The sequence below is a fragment of the Astatotilapia calliptera genome, chromosome 12 (genome assembly GCF_900246225.1).
Source record: "Astatotilapia calliptera chromosome 12, fAstCal1.2, whole genome shotgun sequence".
Taxonomy (NCBI): domain Eukaryota; kingdom Metazoa; phylum Chordata; class Actinopteri; order Cichliformes; family Cichlidae; genus Astatotilapia; species Astatotilapia calliptera.
In genome coordinates, this window is record NC_039313.1 from 7,689,890 (window position 1) to 7,713,584 (window position 23,695).

Genomic DNA, 23,695 nt, shown 5'->3' on the forward strand with positions numbered 1-23,695 from the left:
ATAACGAGTTACTATGTCAACCGTGACAATGTCTCCCTCTGGCGTTCTCCTTTGGATTGTCATTTTACTAACTGTCAATGAACGCTTCCTGTTTTATTGATTTCCAAGTTAACTAATGCAAAGTTCGATCGTATAACTGGGAAACTGGTCTTAGCTGATACTTTAGAATGTGTGATCTTATATAGAAAATTTATATATAAGAAAGGGTTTAGAATCTATAGGAAGACTTAAACATGTGAATGGTTGTTATTAAAATTTCCGATTACGAGGTAAAAGTAATCCTGTGAGCCAACTGCTCAGGCTTTAGACTGCTTTAATTGCTCAGCTCATACATTTTTTTAAAAAACCTGAATCCAAATTATGTCAAATTGAGGGGATATGCTTATTACGGTCATTTCAGAATCCCAGCTCTTGCTGTTCAGTACAGCAACTCTGCTCTACTATCCTGCTGTTTAGACCTTCTGTTTGTTAGAAGCAGCCAATTAGAAGAAAGCTGGCTTAAGAGAGGGTGGCTTAAAAATGCTTGTTTTTGTCAATGAATAAAGAGCCTCACCCATTTAAGATAGATAAGGATTATTTTATGAATCATGTAAAGCTAGCTAAGTAGATCCACTTTAGAGATTAATAATAATGTATACTTTATTGATCCTCATGGGGAAATTCCTCTCTGCATTTAACCCATTCACTAAGTGAAGCAAGGGGAGCAGTGTGTAGGGACGGTACCTTGCTCAGGGGTACCTCAGGGTAGCCGTTCAGTGGATTCGAAACCCCCGACCTTCCGATCATGGGGCCACCACTCTACCTACTGAGCTATCCCTTCCCTTTATTTATTTAGTACCCACAGAAGTGTAACTAAAGGGTCTCATGTTTTTTTTTTTCTCAAGGAATAGCTTTGAATTCAGTAAAGGTGCACACTGTTGTGTTTCAGTGCACTTGCAGATCCAACAAGAGACAAAGTAGGTTTTTCCATTGCATGGATTCAAAAACACCTCTTATTAATACACAACATTTATGATGTAGTAGCCTATTTAACCTAATCATATTGTAGTGGACAACCACTCTGCATGGACATATGTTTATATCAAATAAATGTAGAGTTGAATTTTAAAGACTGACAAAGCCTGGAGGCTTATTGCTCAAGAGCACTTTAAAGGAGTTAGACTTCTTTGTAATTCTTTTAAGGAAGGCATAAAGAAATGAGGGGTGGCTCAACAGTTATACTCTACAAATACATGAGCTGGGGGAAAAAACAACTAAACTCTGGATTTCTGTATCTTAATCTAATTCACACTGCCATACAAAACAAAACAGAATTATATTCAGAACTGCTTTTCCCAGCCTGCACTGTGAGTAATTTACTCACTGTACTAAAAATAAATACAGCAGATTGTATAGAAATCTATCACAATTTCAAAGTTTTTCTTTGGACACTAGCCGCTTTTCAGTTGAGTCTTTGTATCTGACTAATTTTACAGGAATGTTTTTTTTGTTTTGTTTTGTTTGCTAAGCTACTTAACATTGACCCATGAATTCCAGCATAAAAAGGCACCAACCAAGGGATAGATCAAAGCTGTTTCTATGCACAATAGACAACAGACATAAAATAGCATTTTTGCTGCAACAAGGTGATTCCCAAAGAGCTATTAGCCTAAAACTAGAGGCATGGAGGACAAAAGAAGAAAGGGCAGGTTCAACAATCACGTACATCTGTTCAAAGAAGATTTGTACAAACTGTTTGTGCCATTTATGTTTGCACCTTTCGATAAATTGCTGCACCTACTTTGCAATTTCCTGGAAAAAAATATATAAGAAACGAGGGGTGGTTCGAGACTTTTGCACATTACTGTGCGAACTGTGGCACTGTTGCCCACATTAGAGGACGTTTTCATTGCATAACAACTATGGAACACTAGATGGCAGTCTTATTTCATTGTCAAAAAGTAACAGGTCTGTGAAACTCTGAGGAAGCTGTGGATTACAAAGAAAGCCCTGCAAAAAACGGATACAAAAAGAACAGATTTATTGAACTTGAAAATAGCATTAAATTCCACTTAAACATTCATTATAAGTAAATACCTACAACATTACACTGAAATTATCACCAATCACATATAAAACCATGGATGCAGAGGATCAGTTCGAACACAAAAAGCAGCTCAAGAGCTAAAAAAAAAAAAAAAAAGAAAAAGGAAAAAAAAAAAAAAGGTAGTATTAAATAGGAATCCTCAAAATGAACACAGAACAAAGGCCATGCACGAAAGAATTATCAGTTGTTAGTCGTTAGAAATGCTGGTTCATCGAGACGTTGATGCTTTAGCTTCTGCTTTTTCCTGCTGACATTTGCTTACATGTGAAGTTCAACCACATGAGACATGACACAAGTGATTGACGAGCCCTGTTATTTTACCAATTAAAGAGAAAAGGAAACACTAAATACAAAAACCAGTAAGATCCCTCCAGGCGTTGGAAGCAGAAATAAAAGCACCACTTGGCACAGAGCCTGGGGGAGTGTCCCGTCTCTCTGGCACATAAGTATGGGCTTTCTGCTACCGGTGAGAAAGCAAAAACAGTCAGGCTTTTTTTTTTTTCTTTCTAAACTGTCTCGTGGAACAGAGAGTCAGCAGGAGAGGGAGGAGATAATGCTCAACCTGTTTTGTTTTCATTTTTCATGTTAATCTGAGGCTGGGGCGTAAGGTGGGGATTCTCTATGTGAACATAAAGAAACTTGGAGTAGTCAGCAAGACGTCATCAACGTCACTTCAAGTGTAGGCACTCGTGGCTCTTCAACAGTGCACAGCGACCGCAGTCAGGAGGAGAGGGGGGAAAAAAAATTGATTTTTTTTTCCAAAACAATTGCACCAGAATGTTTCTCCCAAACCAGGTTAACCTCTGCCTCCCATCAGCACACCTGGCTTGCATGTACATAAGAAGAGTGTTTCAGCTCAATATCACAAACAGATACGTTAGGAACGATGGTACATAACCCTACTGTTTACATAAAAAATAAAAATAAAATAAAAAAACTAACACAGAATGATGTGGGAAGTCTTTGGTGCTCAGTGTGACAGAAAACTGATGAGATCCAAAGAACTGTTGGCATCACTTCCAACCCCAACTGAGGGTGTTAACGACATAAAAGAGGAGTGTAGCACAGGAACCCACAAACAAACAAACAAAACAAACAACAACACACATCTTGAGTGTACTGTATGGCTATACACGAATCCTTCATTATGCGAGGCCACGCCGGCCTACTCGCTCTCTATTTCTTACAAGCTCAGCCTCCCATCGCCTTCCTCAACAACCCCTTTAAAAACTTGTGCCCTGAGATGGACCAGTCAGCCATTCTTTTACACGTGTCAGTCTATCCTGGCTATTATTAACATAACTCAGTACGCTATCATAAGAAGATGCTGAAATTCAAAGATTTCTATGTACCTTATGAATGTTTCCTATTTAGAAAAGAAAAAAAAGTCACAGCATAGATGCAGTTTTTGCCTGAATATTCTGGGAACTATTTTCATCTACACTGCACAGTAATTAGGGTCTCTCCTTGCTTGCATTGAAGGTATCAGTAAATTAGTGCTCTGCAGATGGAAATGACTAATTGAACCCTTTTTTTTTTTTTGAAAAATCATAAAAAGTTGAGGAACATGTTTGAGGAAAGGTGAGAAGATGGCTGGGAGACAGAAAGTGCTGATAAATGAGGAGTCCCAGCTCAGCAGCCTGCAGACTCACGCTGTCACCACAGCCTGCTGCGCTTCCCCTAAAGGTGCTCAGGCTGGACAAGAGTCGAAGACGAACTCGTCGTTTTGTTGTTGGAGGATTGTTGGTGAGAATGAGATGTGAGCGGGAATCCATAGAGGTTTATTGGAGATCTGCTTCGGCCGACCAGACCAGCCGGTGCAGGTCTGCTTTCTTGTGTTGTGTTTGGTCGTAATCCAAGAAGGCAGACAACACAGTTCCAGTTCCAGTAGTGACAACTTTTTTAAATTTACTGCATGATGAATCCAGGCTGTGGGGCCATCCGGGGTGGGGCCCTCTGAGGCAAAGCAGGGGGGTACTGAGAGAGGTAGCTGTTGGGGTAGCCAGAGGGGATGTTGGGGAAGGGTTGCCCTGTTCGGGGAGGAATGGGTGGGTATTGAGATGCTGGGTACGAGAAGGGAGGCTGTGGCTCAGCGGTTGGAGGTGGACTTAGAATTGGTGCTGGCTGGGATGGAGGTGGCGGTGGCTTCCTTCTGGGCTGAGCGAGGGGGGAAGAGGAGCTGCTGCCAGCCTCGCTGAGGAGAGAAGCAGCTCCGGAGATTTCCTGAGAGCGGGAGGGAGGGACTGACAGCTGGGGCAGCCGCTGGCCCTTCATCACCATCTCCTGCAGCTTCTCGATTTTAACCCGTCTCAGGTGGGCCAGCTTCCTCTTGTTCTGGTAGGCATCGATAAACAAATCCAGAGTCATCTCCCCATCCAGTAAAGAATCAGCCATGTTCTGTGGACAGAAGGGATTTGGAGCAGAGTTAGAGAGAGAATAAACAAGGTTAATCCAAAAATAAATAAATAAAAATGCTGAAAAAGTTTCCACTGAAATTACGCTGTCAGTGTGAATGGCTGCAATAAGAAAAGGGGTCTGAAAATTTATTTATTTATTTTTTTTAAAAACGCACAAAATATTTGCACAAATTTTAGGGCTCTGGTGGGTCGAAGTTTCTAAAAGCAGAACGGGACTTCCTTCTTCCCGACTGTCACAAAGTGCATGCTGATAAGGGATCCTCTATTCCTGATACTGTGGGGTCTCTACCTGGCTAAAAAAAAAAAAAAGTGTCTTGAGATAATGGCGTTTTGTGAACTGCTGCTACATGACTAAAGCTGAATTGATAAGACAGAGAGAGTGTCGACATGAGTCACACTGATAGGAATAGCAACGCGGGAGAATCACTCACTGTTGACGAATGTAACATTTAAAATGATTCATCTAATGGTGGGTTCTCTGCTCACTCACTTCCATTTGGTAAAATGTCACAAAAAGTGACAATTTTCCCACATAAACTGAGCGAACTAATTCAAATATCACTTCAACACTACACTACTAAACTATATTAACACTACTCATCAATGGCAGCTGCCTGCTCTCTATGTAGGTGAGGGACTGCATGCTTATATAAGAAGTCTGATATTTATCAGACACGTACAGAAGCACGAGTCTCATCTTTTCCACATCTACCACATTTACAGTATATATTTTATACTGACAACAGTCAGCGTACAGTTATTGACTGAAGAATCGAAAATGGAGCTAAATCATCGATCAGTGGGTTTGATATAATGTAGCTCTGTGTTTGATGCTAGAAGACGCAAACCTTTTAGAAACACCAAGTAAAACAACGTCTGCTACACTTAGAGTACTGAGTATAAACACTGGCAACCATACTAGTTTACGAGTAGTTTGTATTCTAATGTTTTTATCATACCAGGAAAAACAGCCGACGCACATCCTTGTTTCCAAATAAACTGGGACACTTTAAAAATGCTGTCAGGACCTGACGCCATACAGTGATATACTTTACTCTATCAACATTTGTGAAATATGATGCTGCCATCCAAGTATCATTATTTTTAACAATACTTGCAACCAAAGAACTTCAGGTGCGTGCTCTTGGGAGCATAAAGGGTAAAAGACTTGCACAGCAGCTGATTTTAAGCAGCCAGTCAGTGCAGAGACTAGCAGAAGAAATGTCACATTCAAATATGATCTGTGATCACACGCTCTTAAAAAGAAGTTCAGCTGCACAAATCTGAGATTTAACTCCTGCGTAATTAGGCCATGACTGTTCATACCAAAAATCACTATCACGACCATGATTACCACAAATGTTTTTGTAGAGGAAGTTGTAGAGGAAGTTTTGTTTTGTTTTAGGCTGCCCAGATTTACAGTTATTCAAGCTGTGAAACCGATTGCATGTCCCTGACAAATTTATACTTAAGCAATTTGATTGATTTGGAGAATATGGCAAATAAATCCAGTGTGGGAAGTGCCTGGAATGTAGGAGGAAGTTTGTACTGACAAAGAATAGCTCAGAGTAGCTCATTAGAAACAAGCTCATGTTTGGGAACTTCACCACTGTTATTAAAATGTCAACTGAGAACAACTCGTAGCGAGCTACTGCAGAATGCGATTTACACCACACTGTATTGTTCAGTCTATATTTTACTGTTCCTTTGTGAGTTTAGATTTCTTATTAGCTGTAGCACTCCTGTTTTGTTTTGTATTTTTGTGACATGTTAAGGCCTATTTAGGGTTGTGTGGTACTGGTTCATGTTAGGAGTTTCTGTAAAGTTCAAAAATAAATGAGAAAACCACATGTTGGAATATTTTTAATGATAAGCACAGTTCTTACATGACTGTGTATAATCTGATGAAGAACACCTTAAAACACTGACGGGACAGGTAGCAGTCACCTCTATGTCAGCTATTCTGCTGCCCACATACTCTCCAACAGGGATCTTAGATATGAACAATGAAGCCTCTGTAGGAGAACATACCATCAACTAGAGCAGCAGGTATAAGAATTACTGACCGAGGATACATGAAGTCATCCGTGGTGACAGCTGAAGAATGCTTACCTCTGTTTCCTCCTCTATTTTGGCTCCTTCTGCCTGAAGCAGGGCCAGCAGAATATCCAGAGAGGTGTTTCCTGACTTGTGGTCTGTTGAAGAGGAAGACAGAGGAACGACAAAGATTACTGTGCTGGGCCTGAACTGGGAGGAGGCGCGGTCGCTGTTGGCAGCAGTCAGTCAGCGTTAACCGTGCTTGTTGTATAACCGGAATTGTTTTCCACAATGTAAGAAAGCAAATACAGGTAGCAAGTCAAACCCATAATTCTCTCATCTCTTGTGAGCTCTCTGATGTAAGTGAAGTAGTAGAGCTGTTCACAATCCTTCAGGCATTTGAGTCACGGGATGATTACGTAGTGTTTACACACTGCTCAAAGGAACACAAATGTATTCTCAAACCAAGGAGCTCATAAAAAGACATCGCTTTAAACATGAATGTTCTGGCATTAAAAGGTTTCAATGAGCCTGTTACACAAAGCTGAGGCGGGACGTGTGAATGCTGCCAGTCAGTGTCCGGGGACTGCCACTTCCAAACCGTCAGAGCACGTCTGTTTGCGGTGAACTTGCAAAGCTCAACTGAGTCAACTGAAACTGCCCTGGTGTCTCCAAGGAGGAGCACAGTTTTGTTTGTGTTTCTATGCAGGGATGAAAGTCTACACCAGCTGGAGCTGGGACTGCATCCTGACGGTGAGACCAAGAACACCAAACTACTCTCCATCTACACACAGTCCAGTCTAACCTGATGAGCTCTTCTGGACAAATAAATCAAGATTTCGAGCTGATATAGAGCAACACTGGTAAACATCCATGCTAGAAAGCTACCTGTAGCTCAAAAGTGCAAACATTAACATGCTGCCCCTTGACAGCTGGAACAGACTCCATCTACTGGTCTAAGGAAGCTTGATTTCAAGAGAAAAATCCAGTACAGGTTGGCTCATTGGTGGTACTGAACAGCAGGTGTTCTTTGTTCTGATTGGTTACATTCTGACTGTATCTAAGGCAGAGACAGACTAGCTGTAGAGCTTCAAAAACGCTGCCATCGCTTGAAAAGTCCAAGACATTTTAAAGACAATCCGAGTGTCCCTTCATTAATATATTACATTACATATATTATTACATATATTATCATTATTATAACAACAAGCTTGGGTTCCCCAAAAGGAATTGCTAAAGCACCTAATCCTACCCCCTCATCTCAGTCTGGTCCCACTTTCCCTGGCAGCACCACTCTAAGATTTCCCAGCTGTCTGAGCGTGTGCTTCCTCCCACATGAGACTAAGCACGCCAAGTTGTGTTCCAAGGCCACAGTCAAAGTCTCATGCAGCTTTTCTGGTGTATTAGTTCCGAATGTTGGGTCTTTTATTAAGGGAAACGGAAAACGAAGGAAGTTAGTGGTAACCTTTTTAATCAGTATGGGCGAACGCTGGGATAAAGAAGCTTCATTAAACGAATCCAAAGGTTGTGTGGAAAACATGACAGATAGTGAAGGCTTTTTCAGACACACCTTGTTAATAGTCTTGATAATTACACAGTGGGTGATTGTAGTTACCTGAACTACTGTCTAACCCTTTTAAACACTAACGCCGAAATGTACCAACACATGTTGTCCTTGTTGTGATCAGATCACATTTAACACACTAGCTGAGGACTTGAATACTAGCACAATGAGATTTAGCTTGACAGAGTACACAAGAGCACACACACACACACACACACACACACACACACACACACACACAATGACGGTTTTAGTTAATGATCAACTTTAGATAAAAGCTGCAGCCTGGCTGCTTGTCATCTCATCAAGAAATAACACAATCTGTGAACAACTTTAACCCTTTGAGTACAAAAACCTTAAATAATGGACAGTATTTGATGCTCGTCTTTACCACACGTGATGCTAAAGTGTGACAAGGTCATAAAACAGCCTTCTACGCTGAGTTTAAGTTTATTCTGTTAAGACTAAGACAAAAACATTCTTAGTGTATGTATCTTGTTTCAGATATTTCTTTCCACCCATGTTCAACAATTACTATAAGTTAAATCACTTGTCGCTAAACAGGTCAAGGTTAACCACTATAGCCTATATTGCTTTCTCTTTATGCGGGATGTGAGAAAGAAACTGAGCGCTCACTTTCTTTGCACTTTTTTATGATCATCATCTGCATCATATGTGCCAAATGCTGGAGACTTTTGATCCCACCATTAAGTTGCTGATAGAAGATCCCTTCTTATTCTTTTAGGCCACTACAATGATAATGGACAATCATGGAAACAGACTTACAAAATTCATCATTTCCACTGACTTTGTGAAGAACAGACCATCTCTACCTTTATTACCTACGGCAAACTTTCAGGAAATATAAGACAACGTAAAACTTTATTTTTCTTGAATTTAATTTCAGCCTATGGAAGCCCCGTGTTTAGAGGTCAGATTTTCCTGGAAATCCAAAATGCTGCCCTTAGATTCCAAAAAACAAAAAACTCCCTGGCCGGGGCTTCATGCTTGACACAAAGCCTTTTTCCGGGGTGAACTCCCATCTCTTATTGTTTCCACCTCGCTCCCATAACAAGGCAGATTCTCAGGCAGATCAGCGCACAAAGCTCCAATTCTCTGACTCAGTGGAGAATTGGGTGAACACAACACCAGTCTGGGCCTAGAGATCATGGGACGGCCATTTAGTAAATGAATCCACATCAACTTCTGCTGTGAATATGTGAAAAGGGGGAGTTGTTGGCCTGCCTGCCTGCCTCTCTCTCTCTCTCTCTCATCCTTCCAACTTCCACACTCCCTCCCACCCACTGTGGCTGTTTTATAGCAGCTTGCCTGGCAGCACAATGCTCCACTGAGGGCTGGCGTCCTCAAAGGCAGTGGATAGTGGTGATAGAAAAGAGGGGGAGTGCCTACTGGACAGTAAAGGGTAAAGCAGAGGCCATATAATTTCTGGAGAAAAAGAGAGGAAATGAGGGCGAGCTGGTGTTTGACAATATGCAAACGAGCGCACAACAAGCTACTGTACGTCTAATCTCCCATCTGGGTCAAATGACTGTTTCTCTCAGCTCTGAGCATCGCTGTCCCTCCCCAGCTACTCTCCAGTAAATCCACATCTAGGACAACTACTACATGGCAGGTGGGGGTGGGGGACACTGGGTAACCTACATCTGACAAAAGCCACTTCATGCTGGCAAACAAAATCACAAGGTCACAAAAACACACTGGATTGGTATAATATCAGTCCAAGCACCAAGAAGAGAGCTTAAAATATTTGACGCCGATAACACGTAACAAGGAAAAAGATTCTTGAGAACTAAAATTTATTTAACGGAACTTCATTTTCACAACACAGAAATCTCCCGTTGACTGTGACAACCTTTGAAAGCTGTGAGAGCCTGTCTTTCCAGCAGAGACGGAGCCAAAGTCAAACTTTTATCAGAGCACAAGAGGAATAAATGACTTGCATTCTATTCTGAGTGAGCTGCTTAGCAACCGTTGCGTCACCAAGGTCACAAACATCGTCACGCCGTCTTCTTCACATGCTGAAGTGCTGTGAAGGTATGCCGGTGAGGGACGCTACAAGCCTGTAACACTTTCATGAGTTTCTCAACCTGAGCTGCAGTTACATGTTGAACAGCACTTCTGGGAACAAGGCTGCTGAGGCCTTCTACAGTAAATGTGACAACTGGTCAAACAGGTCTCTTGAGTGTGTGTTCATGTACACAAACAGAAGAAACAATGAGGAACAAAGGCTATGTACCACATCACCTTCCTAGCAACAGGAAACTGCTATCACCTTTAGTTTCTTAGGGTTTCCTCACCAATTATGACCATACTGTGTGTTCTGCAGCACACCCATAATGATATGTTGATTACATCAAACAGGTAGTGTAAAAACTATAACAGAAGCTGTTTTTGACTGGATCACAGATAGAATCACGTCAGGACACTGAAATAATAATAAACCCTAAAACAATCCTAAACAGGTCTTAAAAATACCCCAGACATTTTCATAATCAACAGTGACTATGAAATGACAGTTGTGTTGTGACTGGTTACTTAAGTCTCACGTAAATAGGAAGACTGATTTAAAAAAAAAAAAAAAAAAAAAAAAAAAACACACAACAAAACAAAGCAGAAACTTAGAGAGAACTTTGGCACTTACACGGGTAAAAACAAAGTAAGATTAACTAAGCATTTCCACCACTAGATCAGTAAGTAACCAAAACCATCTCCTCATTCGCCAATTAGGGTTTTAAAAAAAGAAAAGTGATCCATTCCTCGCCTCCGTCATCAAAGCTTAGAGATGGGTGATGGGGACGTTGACCACTGGCACTATGACCACTTCAATTTTTTTTTTTTTTAACTCAAATGTTAAAAAATGTGAAGGAAATAAAAATAACTGATTTCACTACTAATCATGAATAGAACAAAATATATTAAAAAGATTAAATAAGGTCCCCTGTTTATCATTTGCAGTCTGAGACAGAGTAGCTCAGGCATGACTTGCTTCCGTTTCTAAATGCAAACAGAAACGTTCACTCTGTTCAGAAATGATGTGAAGGCCTTGTGCACAGATATTTAAATGTACTTACTGTTAGGATGTTAATATGTGAGAGTAAACTTGTTTTCCCCACAGTGTACTACAATAATGCAACAAGGAGTTTAAAAAGCACAGCTGCGATTAGCAACACACCCTGTGTGTGTGTGCCTTTTCCGTTTCAGGCTGTTCCCTTGAGCATTTCTGCAAGTATCACTTCTCAGTGACTTCACGGATAACAGTGTTCAAATTTCCTTTGGACGTTAAAAATTCAAGACAAACCGTTCAATAAAAAATGCCTCTAAAACTCTCTCTCCACACTGCTGCTGCCGTACCTAAGGTGGACTTGCGGAGTTGATAGGATTCAAAGCCCTCCTGCAGACTGCTGTAGCACTTGATGAGCTGCTCTTTCTTGTGCTCCAGTCTGGGCTGCAGGGCAAGGTTTTGCTCTGCCAGGGTTCGGTTGTTGCCCAGTGTCCTCTCCTTGTTCTGCTGGACTTCTTGGATCTACAAAACAAGAAATAAGTGTTATTAGTATCTGTCTTGAGAAAATGTCCTTTTTCAACACTGATCACTGGTATAATCATCAATAATTAAAATGTTTGGTTAGAGGAATCTCCTACAAACATCTGCACATGTTTAGAAAGACAAATTCTGGCCATGAAAACCCAAACTTCATCTGCCTTGATCCACACCAAATATTCAGTATTTTTAAACGTCTTTAACCAAGCAGCAAGATACATGAAAAACAATCTATATAAACAAAAAAGAAAGTCCTGAAAGGCCTTGCTCAAAGCTATCGTTTGTCATTTTGGATATTTTCCATCTAAAAAGAAAAATATCATAATTGGTCAAATTTATTATTATCTCTTTTATTGGGACAGCTGTTGAACATAACAGTAGTTTGCCTTTTTACATTTTCTTTGCTGTCACATTTTAACTTATAATTGAAAAATAAAGAAGACAGAAAAAAAGAGAAAAGAAAAGAAGAAAAAAAACAAAAACACCCCCCCCCCCCCCCAAAAAAACAACAACAAACAAACAAAAATTAGAGACCAATACTGGCAAATATCTTTACAGTCCCAAAAGATGTGGAAATGGTTAGCTCCATCTCCCCCACATCTCCAACATTTATCACCAATTCCTCGATATCTTTGTTGAGCAGGGGTAATGAAAAATCTCATAATGCTTTTCCAGCAAAATTCACGCCAAACATTAGACCCAGTGGTAGCCCACTGTATCTTGCATGCGTGAGCCCAACACTTCTCAGTAATTGTCAAATTACCCTCCTTTTCACACTTCACTTTAATATACAGAGCGCTGTCGTTTTTACACCGCCGGATGCTGTTATATAATTTAGAAATAATTTTACTTTGCACTTCAGAATTGGTCAAATTTAAACTCTTTAAAGTTTCGAGTAGAGCAGCAGACAACAAAAACAATATAAAGAGAGGAAGCACGGACCTTCCTAACTGGTACACTTTATTAGCAAACAATGAGCCTGACGTGAGGACACGACTGATTTGTCATGGCAGGAAACCTGCAGGTCAAATCATGTTCTGGGCTCCATTCCATTCAGGTGTGTAAACACCTGTTTCCTGATGACTCACTTGCATTACATTAAGCACTGACTACGGAACTGTGCAAAAGTCTTGAGGTAGCCTCATTTCTTTATATTTTGCTTGGAAAATGGGGAACGGGTGCAGAGATTTATTGATACGTGCCAGCTTGCATGGATATACAGTATGTAAGACAGAAACAGAGTTTGTACAATTCCAATATAATAGAAATTCTCCTCATTTCTATTCTTCAGAAATAATTCCCTGGGCTCCTTGGTGGATATTCCAAAGGCATTCGTTGAACGTTGGCTGGCTGTTTTTCCATTTGGGGCTTTTTTCGATTCAGGTATGTTTTTACTGCAGTAGAAAAAGGAGAAACCAGAGCAGCAATTTATTGCTGAAGACTGGTAGTGTTCTATTGTGTGGTCTTCTATCCAGGTATGCGTTTATTGCATTGTTGTGTTTGTACATGTTCCCAGACACTTTTCAGATTCTTTTACACAGTGACTCGAATTCTTAGATTTTTCTGTGCTCGAAATTCTATTAGTTTTGAGACGATCCCAACACCACTGGCTGAATTGCAGCCCAAACAAAGACAGAGCATGACAGTTAGCTGTAGACATTGACTGTTATATCTAAAAAAAAAAAAAAAAAAAATTATTTGGATTTACAATTAAGAGTAGTTTCTTGAGAGCTACCCTTCCACTGAGACCATTTCTAATGAGACTTCAGGGCAGAGTAGATGGATCAGTTGAAGGGCCAGATGCATCTCTCAGGGCTTACCTCCCCATTTCTGGCAATACTGTTCACCTGATTTTTTTTTTCTTTTAATTAATAGCTATTTAGGAATTAAATTCAATTTTATTTATAAAGTGCCAAATCACAACAACAGTCGCCTCAAGGCACTTTATGTTGTAAGACATGCATACAGAGAAAAATCCAACATATATCATATGACGCCCTATGAGCAAGCACTTTGGTGACAGTGGGAAAGAAGAATTCCCTTTTAACAGGAAGAAACCTCCAGCAGAACCAGGCACAGAATCACCTTGCTGGGAAATAATTACTATTTTATGCCTGTTAAACTGTGTTATATTTAGCATTTTTCAAAGATTAAGCTAAAGAAATGGGAATAAATTATACCATATTTTTCAGACTATAAGGTGCACTTAAAATCCTTAAATTTTCTCAAAAATTGACAGTGCGCTCATAATCCACCTTATGGTCTGAAAAATACAGTTGTGTTTTTGTGGGAGGCTGCTTGTAATGAAGTGCATGAAGATTACATTTAAAATGTGTTCTTTGCCAAGTTATCCGTTGTGTGCAGACGAGTTAAAATGTTTTGGTGTGTGATAAGTAGCTCAACAAAATGTTTTTTTGAAAATGCTCAAGGACTGGACTGAAAATGAGTGCAAAAGCAGTCCAAAGAAAAATACCCTGCAAGAAAAACATAAAGAAACAAGAGGTGGCTCAGACCTTTGCACAGTCCTGTGTACACCTACAATCAAACCAGTTGTTTTTTAATAATAGTGCAAAATTTTACAAAATGACAAGAAGATAATTTAGATAGGAAAGAAACGATTCCATTTGTAATTCTAAATCCAAGATATGAAGGATTTCCTTTTTTTCCACATTAATGTTAGTGCACACACTTGACAATTTTATCAGAATATACTGTCATATCAATGCTAATACAATTAATAATACAACTAACAACAGTTTTGTTTTCAAATATCATGCCAAAAATGTTTCAGTCTTTAAATTTTCAGTCTATGAAATAAAATAAAAAAAGTGCAGAAAAAAAAAATACCTGTAACAATTCTGAAGAATCTTAAGTGACATCTTCAAATATGTTTGGCTGCAAGACCAAAGGCTTTCTCTTCTGTACAAATGTAACAAAGAACAGCTAGGACTTTTATATGAGTGGCAATTTGCAAAGGTTTTGTTTTATTAGTATCTTACATAAATGTTCCCACACATAGGTGCACATTTTGTTTTTTTACATTGTTGCTCAACAGATCGTCGTAATTCTGAAAACACTTGATACAAGAAATCTTAAAGAAATTATTAACTCATGAACTGTTACAGTCGACAAAAGAGACAAAAATCAGGCTTTTAAATGACTGAAAGTGTAACAGTGTTGCCAACGACCCTAGAATAAAACACAAGCAAGTCAAAATGCTTTTTGCTCTCTATTCTGCTCAGTGTGGGAAAGTAGAACAGAATAATTGAAAATTAGACTGCAGAATATATTTATTACCGTACCCACTTTTAACCACAACATGCACAGTGGGCAGGAAGCAATGACTATATAAGCTTCTCTACCTGGAAAAATCCGTGAATGAGCTCATATGACTGTTGGTAATACTCCAAAAAAAAAAACCAAAACATCTACTACTTGTGCAGTCTTAGCTAGAGGACCAAAACAAAGACGTGAGACAAAAATGCTGGCGGCACAGAAGCAATTTGTACCGTGCTGATGTTTGGAGTGATGTGTATTATTACAGAGTGACTTGACTCACAATGCAGCAACTTATGATTCAATGTTAATATCACATGCATACATGCATATATGAGAGAGAGAGATGATGATACAATGTCATCTTTTTTTTCACTGTGGAAAACTCCATCCACGACTGTTTTTAAATGACGAGTTGTTGAATAATTGGTGGAGTATTACATCAACACAAATATGAACTGAAACAATGGAGACAAATGGGATAAACAACATGTTACAGTTGGAACAGCGGGGGATTAAAGAAGAAAAAAAAATCTCTTGTGCCTTCTCTGATGACTCATTTCACACATCCAACATGTTCTATGTACAAACTCAACTAGGACTGGGCGAGAACACAGGAAAACTCTAAAAATACTCCACAGCGCAGGCCAGGCTTATGGAATAGTTTCTAAAAGTAGTCAGTGGTTGGACTGAATGAGGGGAGGCAACATTTTATGCAGTAAAAGCAGCTAAACAAGTCTACTATAACTACAATTTGCACCGTCACATCTCCAGGTGACTGGTCTTACTACTGGAAGATCTGATTTGCTCATTCATTACGGCCCCACTAGTGATGCAGAGCTTTAAAATAGCATCTATAACTGCAGGCTTGTTCTGTCAGAGCAAAACCATATTATTGTTTACTTGCGGAAATGCTCTACATCGCAGCCCACCCTCCTGAAATAATGACAACGAATGTAGGTCAAGCGCTTGCCTGGATGGACCACAGACCTGAACTTTGGAGAGATGCTGAAATAACCACAACTGAATTCAGGTCACTGTAACGCAGCACTCACAAAAACATGAAAAAAAAAACAAAACAAACTAGAATCACATCTTGCATCGGTTATGGAAGTGAGAAATAAAATTATGAAGTCTGAAACTGCAGACTGGCTGCAGAGTTCTCAAGTGGAAAGGTGAAGAGTTCAGGCTCTTTCGAACCATGGGTCAGAAGGATTCCACTTAGAGAAGAGGAACAATTGTGTACAACGTAGAAATGACACTGTAGTGCAAATGCAGTCCAGTACAGTTCTGCATGGACTCTTGAAACAACATCACACTGTCTGAACGTTTAGACACAGCAAAACTGATTTGGTATAAAAGTCTAAAGACTCAACTGTTCAGTTATTTCTAGTAATCAGGATTCTTAGGTTGCTGGCACAAAAAGGGGAATTATATGGTCGATAACAAGTACTGTAGATCCAAACACTAGTGTGGAAGATGCATCCTGCATTTAAGATGCTATTCCAACGCCTCAGTCCTTTCTTGTTGTTTGAGATAAAGTGAAAGGTTTTACTGAAGGAGATTCTCATCAAAGATATGTAGCAAACTAGCAAATCTAGTGTTGGGACACTAGATTTGTCCCAACACTAGATTTGCAATGTCAGGTGCATGATATTGACCATGCACCTGACATTGCATGGTCAATATCAGATGCTACAAGTCAAAGTAGTAGTACCAAAGTCTTAATTCTCTCGTTACTGTTACTGAGCTAGCTAACCTAGCACTGTTTTCCTTGCTCTTCAACAACATGATCAAAAGGATGAGCCCCGGCTTTCCTTTGTCATCATTACAAAAAAAAAAAAAAATGATTATGTACACTCCCCAACTAAACAAACCTTGAGCAAGACACTTTCCTGTTTACTGAAGGTCTCAAAATAATAAAAAAAAAAAACATCTTTATCTTAGCTGGCTTCAAAATGGACAGTAAAATAAGCATTTAAAAAGCCCATCAGGAAATGTTTTATAGAAGTGCTTAATTCTTAACCCTTAGATACAGTTTGGGTTAAATTTGACTACATATGGTGCTCAACAGGAGAAGTAGAGGTCAGACAGAGGGTCGGGGGGGGGGGGGGACCTTGACACATAGGCACAGTCCACCTGCAATGTAACCAAATAATCTCAAAATAAACAAACTAGAATCCTTTTACTGTGAACTAACAGAGTAAAGGTGAGGTTGGGAGGAACATAAGGTTATACAACCACCTGAGCTGCCATTTTAGTGAGCCTGGGAAAACTGCACGTCCCACACACGCGAGGTTTCCTGCCACTGCTTTGGAATGCAAAGACTAGTTTATAATAAGCTGTGTTCTAATTGTTGAATAATATTTGTAAATACAGATGGCATGGATTTTTCATGTTTTAGGTAAAACAACACATGATGTAGTGTGAGATGTTTTTCTCCAAAATGAACATAGAAAAACCTTAAGAAAATATTCTCTGTCTGCACACTGAAAACAATAATTAAGGAGTAATTGTCCATTTATTATTGTCAGATGGGCTTTTTATACATTCTTAAGATAGCTTTGGCTCTTTGGTCAGCATTTCTTTTAAACGTGCTTATAAATAAAATGCCTTGACTTGTAATGGAGAGAATACCTTACATTGTATGGTTAATTACTTTAGAATACCCTTGTATCCCACCAATTTCTGATATTCCAGGTTTGACGGATGCTCGTGCTACATAAGTTAGCTGCTAGGTCTTCACTGACACCATGACATGTTACTGGCATCAAAACTTGAAAATGTTTGATTACACCTCCAAATAACAGACTACAACCTTCACCAGCACAATTCCTGGATTAGTGAAGGTCTTAAAAGATAAGCCACATTAATCTTAATTCAAAACAGACAGCATAATGGAAAGCTGGCTCTTCGCCAACACCATCAACAGGATTGGTATTCGTATAATTTGTGTCATTAAGAAAGCAAGTCAATGTCTGATTACACCCACAACCACACAGACCTTGAAGTGATACTTCCTGGTTTACACAATGGACAGCATAATAGAAAGTCTAAATATGCTGAAACATCAGTGAGAATTATCAAAAAAACAACAACTGGGTAATCAACATCCTAGCAGCCTAGTGAAGCGTATCTGCAATTCTTAGTCGTTCAAAAACAGGACGCACTGAAACTAAACAAATTCACAAAAGGGCTATTTGCATTATTCAAATGCCAACACAGCCAGTGTGTTTTTTACAGAACAAGAAGATTGTTGCTTACAGAAAAGCGTACAGTGCCTCTCAGCACTCTCATGTTTCATTCAGTGCCTTATGACACCTACTGCCTTTGTTCTTATCCACTGTACTGTGAGCAAAAAACTTCCCAGACAGTTTCAAGTGTGGTTCAGGCATGTTTTTAAGTGTCCCATTCTCTTAAATATCTCTTGCAATCTTATGACTAACACAAGTCAACAGCTGCAGTGTCATTCCTGTTCCTCCCTCTCTGTAACCTATGGGACTTGGGAAAACGAAACCATAGAGACAATCAGACAGGGTGTGGATGAAAAACAGGAGCGACAACACAAAAGACCAACTCACAGCTCAGCATTCATCCAAATGCCAAAGGCCTGTAGTCTTGCGTCTTGTAGTCGAGCTGAAACTGTCATTATGTTGATATACAGAAGCTTGTGCTCGAGTTTCTCAGCTCTGTGAATAGAGGCTTTTCATCACCTCTCAGGCAGCGAGTCATTATTGCGCAAAAAAAACTAAGCTAAAATTAGACAACACCTCAGCGTCATGACAACAGACAAGAAATTCCCAAGTCCTGACAATATGCATTTAATGTTTGTGATAAACAGTCAGGTCCAAGCTGTTGGGTGAAAAGCAGAGGTGTGAAGTGTTTCCTCTGGATTTAGCACTTGGTAGGGAAACGTTCCAGCAGCTGTGGTGGGCAGGGGTACAGTTAATCTACTTATATAATACACTGTATTGGCTACTCAGGAGTACAATTGAGTACAATTAAAATTATATTCAGTGCCAAAATTAAACTCATATTCACAATAATTAATAAATAATTATGATCTTGTAATAAAATGTATATGAATAAGAAGGGTGACCAATTTGACTTTAACTATTTTAAGTATATTTAATGCCAATTTTGTTTGCATTACTTAAGTAGGATTGTGGCTTTTACATAAGAAACCATAAATAATGTTACCTAGACTTGCTTTCTACGCTTTTTAAAATTTTAATCTGATTATCCATCCTTCCTGGAGAGGGAGTGGTGGTGGGGGAGTCTTGTTTTGGGGTCATTTTTTCCCCAATGCTCCCCTATTGAAATATCCTGGAAACGCCCCTGGTGGCGGGGCTGATTCAGCAGGAGAACATAAGGGAAGATTAAAACCCTCAGTGGAAGAGACGGTTTTAGAAAGAGAAGCAGCAGCCGCAAGGGAAATAATCAAAAGGGCAAATCCTGTATAAAATGCTAATCTTTTAGCCTTTCGTCTTAATATGCCAAATATCTGTCTGCGCTTTAACCATTCTGGGCAGCATGGCTGTAATCGTTGTGCGTATGGGGGGGGGGGAGAAGTGGGGCTTATCAGAAAGACAGACTTATGACACCGTGAAAAGAAACTGCTGAGTCCTTGTGCTGCTGGAGCAGAGCCAGGCAGTCAATATATGAACCAAAATGTAACGATTAAGTCGTACTCTTGCATGTGATTACTACAAAAGATTGACAGGCTTTGTTATCTGGGAAACGAAAGGTTTGTGGAGAAGCTATGTCGAAACCTTGGAACTCCGTAGCGTTAAAACTTAAGACAATGCTCCGGTGTTCCAGATCAACTGGCGTTTAGATCAACTGGCGTTGGTCGAACAGATGTGTGGCAGTCTTGCGTTTCAGGAGCTCCTACCGACAAACCAGCAAAAAAAACGCCAAATGTGTCATCTGTGACACTTGTGAGGTTATCTCAAACACACTCCGTCAGTCTTGATGCTGTTGAACAACAAAATGTTTAAAAATGTGGCGAGTTTACCTGGTGATATCCTCATGCGCGACGCGATCGCGAAAACAGCAAACAAGTAACACCACGCCGTTGTTGTTCACAGGACAGCAAGAGTAAACGATCGGGAGACCCTTGTCGTCGTTATCGTTCCACTCGCACGGTTTATTTCACCGAATTCAGCGTTTTTGCTCCACAACTAAAGCGAGCAGTTTGCTCTGTGCACTAACATGGACTCGAGTCAACCAGCGCCACCTCTGGCCAAGTGCCACAGCCTACAGCCAGATCAACCTGTGACACACATCTGCACCACGTTTGAATTCGTGTCATGCACATTTGCACCTTTCAATTGTGTGTTTGTGCGTCATGCAAACAAACCTTTGAAATGAATGAAATGATATCATGTATTTAATATCAGCCTACATTTGTACAAAATGCCAAATGACATACACATAAGAATCACCATCCTGATATCAATACTTTTGCCCATACGAAAAATGTCGTGAACACACTAATATTTCACCAGTGTTGTAACATCACATGTCGTTAGCGTAGTCTGTCTGTGTCTTCCCTCTGCAAACAAACATGTTAGAGTTGGTTGTGATATACAGTCTGCATAAGTGTGGTCAATCTAATAAACATTTGTAAGGAGATGGCAGTTACTGTGAATGTACAGCAGGTGATTAGTAATAAACAGCCAGACAATGACTCTGACAATCTCATTCAATCTTGCAGATTGCACCTTCTGTGGAAAGTGGTACCACACAGTGTGTGTGGACTTCCCCTGTGCAGAAGGCGACTACAAATGTTGTGGGTGCTAAATAAACAGAAAAAAGTGATCCCTGTTGTCTTTGCTTACTGATTGTTTTCAGTGTTGACAATCCACATTGCTGGCATTGCATCTTTCAACATGTTTGTGGGCAGATTTGGATGTACCAGGGGTAAGTGCAGCCACTCAGCCTCTACTCACTGTGATCATAGCAGCAGGTGCAGATGTGTCACAAGTTAATCTAGTAGTGGGCTATGGTCATGTGTTAGTGGTGGGAACAGTCATATCCACTCACTCTCACTGGCTGTTTATTACTAATCACTGTGTAACTGCTGTGGATTCACAGTAACTGCCGTCTCCTTACAAATCTTCATTAGATTAACCACACTTATACAGACTGTATATAACTCCAGCCATGTTGATGAATTGCCTATATTGGCTGGAAATATTCATTTTCAGGGAAAAGACACAGACAGACTATGCTAGCGACATGTGATGTTACAACACTAATGAAATATTGATGTGTCATATTTGTCCAAGGCGTATTTCATTGTTATGGAAAAAGAGAATATTAAAATCATGATGACCAATTGGAGTGGTGATTTCTATGACTTTGTGTATATAATTTGGAATTTTGTACAAATGTAGGCCAATAAGGAATATATGATATCATTTCATTCTTTTCAAAGGTTTATTTGCATGACGCACAAACACACAATTGAAAGGTACAAATGTGCATGACACGAATTCAAACGTGGTGCAGATGTGTGTCACAGGTTGATCTGGCTGTAGGCTGTGGCACTTGGCCAGAGGTGGCGCTGGTTGACTCGACTCCATGTTGGTGCACAGAGCAAACTGCTCGCTTTAGTTGTGAAGCAAAAACGCTGAATTCGGTGAAATAAACCGTGCGAGTGGAACGATAACGACGACAAGGGTCTCCCGATCGTTTACTCTTGCTGTCCTGTGAACAACAACGGCGTGGTGTTACTTGTTTGCTGTTTTCGCGATCGCGTCGCGCATGAGGATATCACCAGGTAAACTCGCCACATTTTTAAACATTTTGTTGTTCAACAGCATCAAGACTGACGGAGGCCCGTTGTTAACCCTGTTTTGGGCTACGAGACGTGTAAGTTCGCTTGACAACACACGTTTAACATTAAATCCTCACCGCGACCAGAAACAGCCATTTCCAGTAACTGAACCCAGCGAGTGTTGGGAAAGCACAACAAAGGCTTGAGGGAAAAAAACACAGACACAGTGGCCGAGAAAGGGGAGTCAGTAGCTAACACTGGACTACAAAAGATTTACATACCTCGTCCATCTCCTGTACCATTTTTGTGAGCTTCTCGTCGTCCTCAAGAATTTCGTTGAGCTGAACCAACGTGTACCCGCTCAACTTGTTGAAAAAACTAGACATTTTAGCTGCTGTTGTGTGTTTCTCCTCCGCTGTGGTCCCTCTCTTCTCGCCTCAAATTGTGACAGCTGACTGAGCTTCCCTTACAGGAAGTAGAGAGAATACAGGCCTAGTGCCGCCTTCAGGTGCTGTCAGAAATATTGGTTTCGATGGGAAAATGAACCAATAGTGTACGATCCAACGAGGCAGGAGTGTCAAACTCATTCCGAGTTCATAGGCCACAAACCAAAATTACATTTCTTTATGATTTTAGCAACATACAGAGGTTATAGACTGCACGTAAAAGATGGGTACGTAATAGTTTAGATTTGATTTGTGTGGCTTGAATTGACGGAATTAAATGTAAGGTAGTAAGCTAGCAATCTTCCTTATTAAAATGTACCCGAAAACTGCATGGTGCAATGCAGACAGACATCTATCAGTTAAAGCTAAGACTGATAAAATACTAGAGTTTCATTGACTTTTAGAGAAAACCCTCATATGGTCATTACAGGAACTGCACTTGTTGGTAAATCCACCAATATCATTGTCACTATCAACATCTTCACCTTCATTACTATATTAATAAAATCAGTATTATTGTTAATACTATTATTTCGAAATACTGTATGTAATTAGTGTAAAAGCAATTCACGCTGTCTCAACATGTTCACTCTCTTTAACCAAGGCCTTTAAACACAGCTACATGTGAACTATTATGCTTGAGAATAGATTTATAAGTCAAAGTCACTTCACAAACAGCAGGTGGGCAGGACTTATAAGCTCACAACCAGAGCTGTATGCCTGTGATGACCATATTGGGGATATCCATTCTCAGTGACAACGTACAGTGCTAGAGCAAAGAATCTGTCTGAAGTATCAGAAGCCATTTTTGACCCACAGGGATTACTTATATATACAGTGACTTCATTATTTGAAACTTTGTTCATGTTCAATAAGAACATCAACTATTAAACATAAATATTTATTTGTAATGTGTTTATTTGTAATGTTTTATTTTTGAAGTACAAAAATAACATGAAATGTTGAAAGTGACAAAAAAACCAACGTAAAAGACCATTAAAAACCATTTTAAAAATACGCATTTAGATTACAATATATATAGTGTAATCAAAAATGGTATAGGAGATGGACGAGGTATGTAAATCTTTACCCCTATATATTGTATTTTTTTTTAATGTGAGAACAGGAGCATGCTTCCCATATGTTGCATCATGGTTTTCTTTTAACAGCACTCTACAAGCTTTTGGGAACTGAGAAGACCAATGCTGTAGTTTGATAACTTGATTTTAGATTTCAGCTGCTCTGCAGCTCATGAATGCTTTGTCAGCTAACAGTAGGCCAAATATTTCCAGTGGGTGACAGTTCTGGACTGCAGGCAGGCCAGAGTAGAACCTGCGCCCATTTGTTTAAAAGCCATGTTGCTGTAATACATAAGGAATGTGTTTTGGCAGTATCTTAATGAAATAAAAAAATTTCATAAATAAAACAAAAAATAAAAAACCTATTTAGAATTATATGATTCCTCTTCTTTTTAGTACTGAGGATGCAATCTCTACCATTTACACATACACACACACACACACACA

The 23,695-nt window shown here is 39.7% G+C and overlaps 1 protein-coding gene across 1 annotated transcript; it reads right to left on the reverse strand.

The window, feature by feature from the left end:
- Nucleotides 1-3,611: 3,611 nt before the first annotated feature.
- vps37ba (VPS37B subunit of ESCRT-I a) lies at nucleotides 3,612-22,250 on the reverse strand. Its single transcript, XM_026186796.1, has 4 exons — nucleotides 22,005-22,250; nucleotides 11,477-11,648; nucleotides 6,616-6,698; nucleotides 3,612-4,483 (listed from the first exon to the last, which is right to left on the reverse strand). The coding sequence occupies exons 1-4, from the start codon at nucleotides 22,107-22,109 to the stop codon at nucleotides 3,995-3,997; spliced, it is 849 nt and encodes a 282-aa protein (XP_026042581.1). The 5' UTR covers nucleotides 22,110-22,250; the 3' UTR covers nucleotides 3,612-3,994.
- Nucleotides 22,251-23,695: the final 1,445 nt, after the last annotated feature.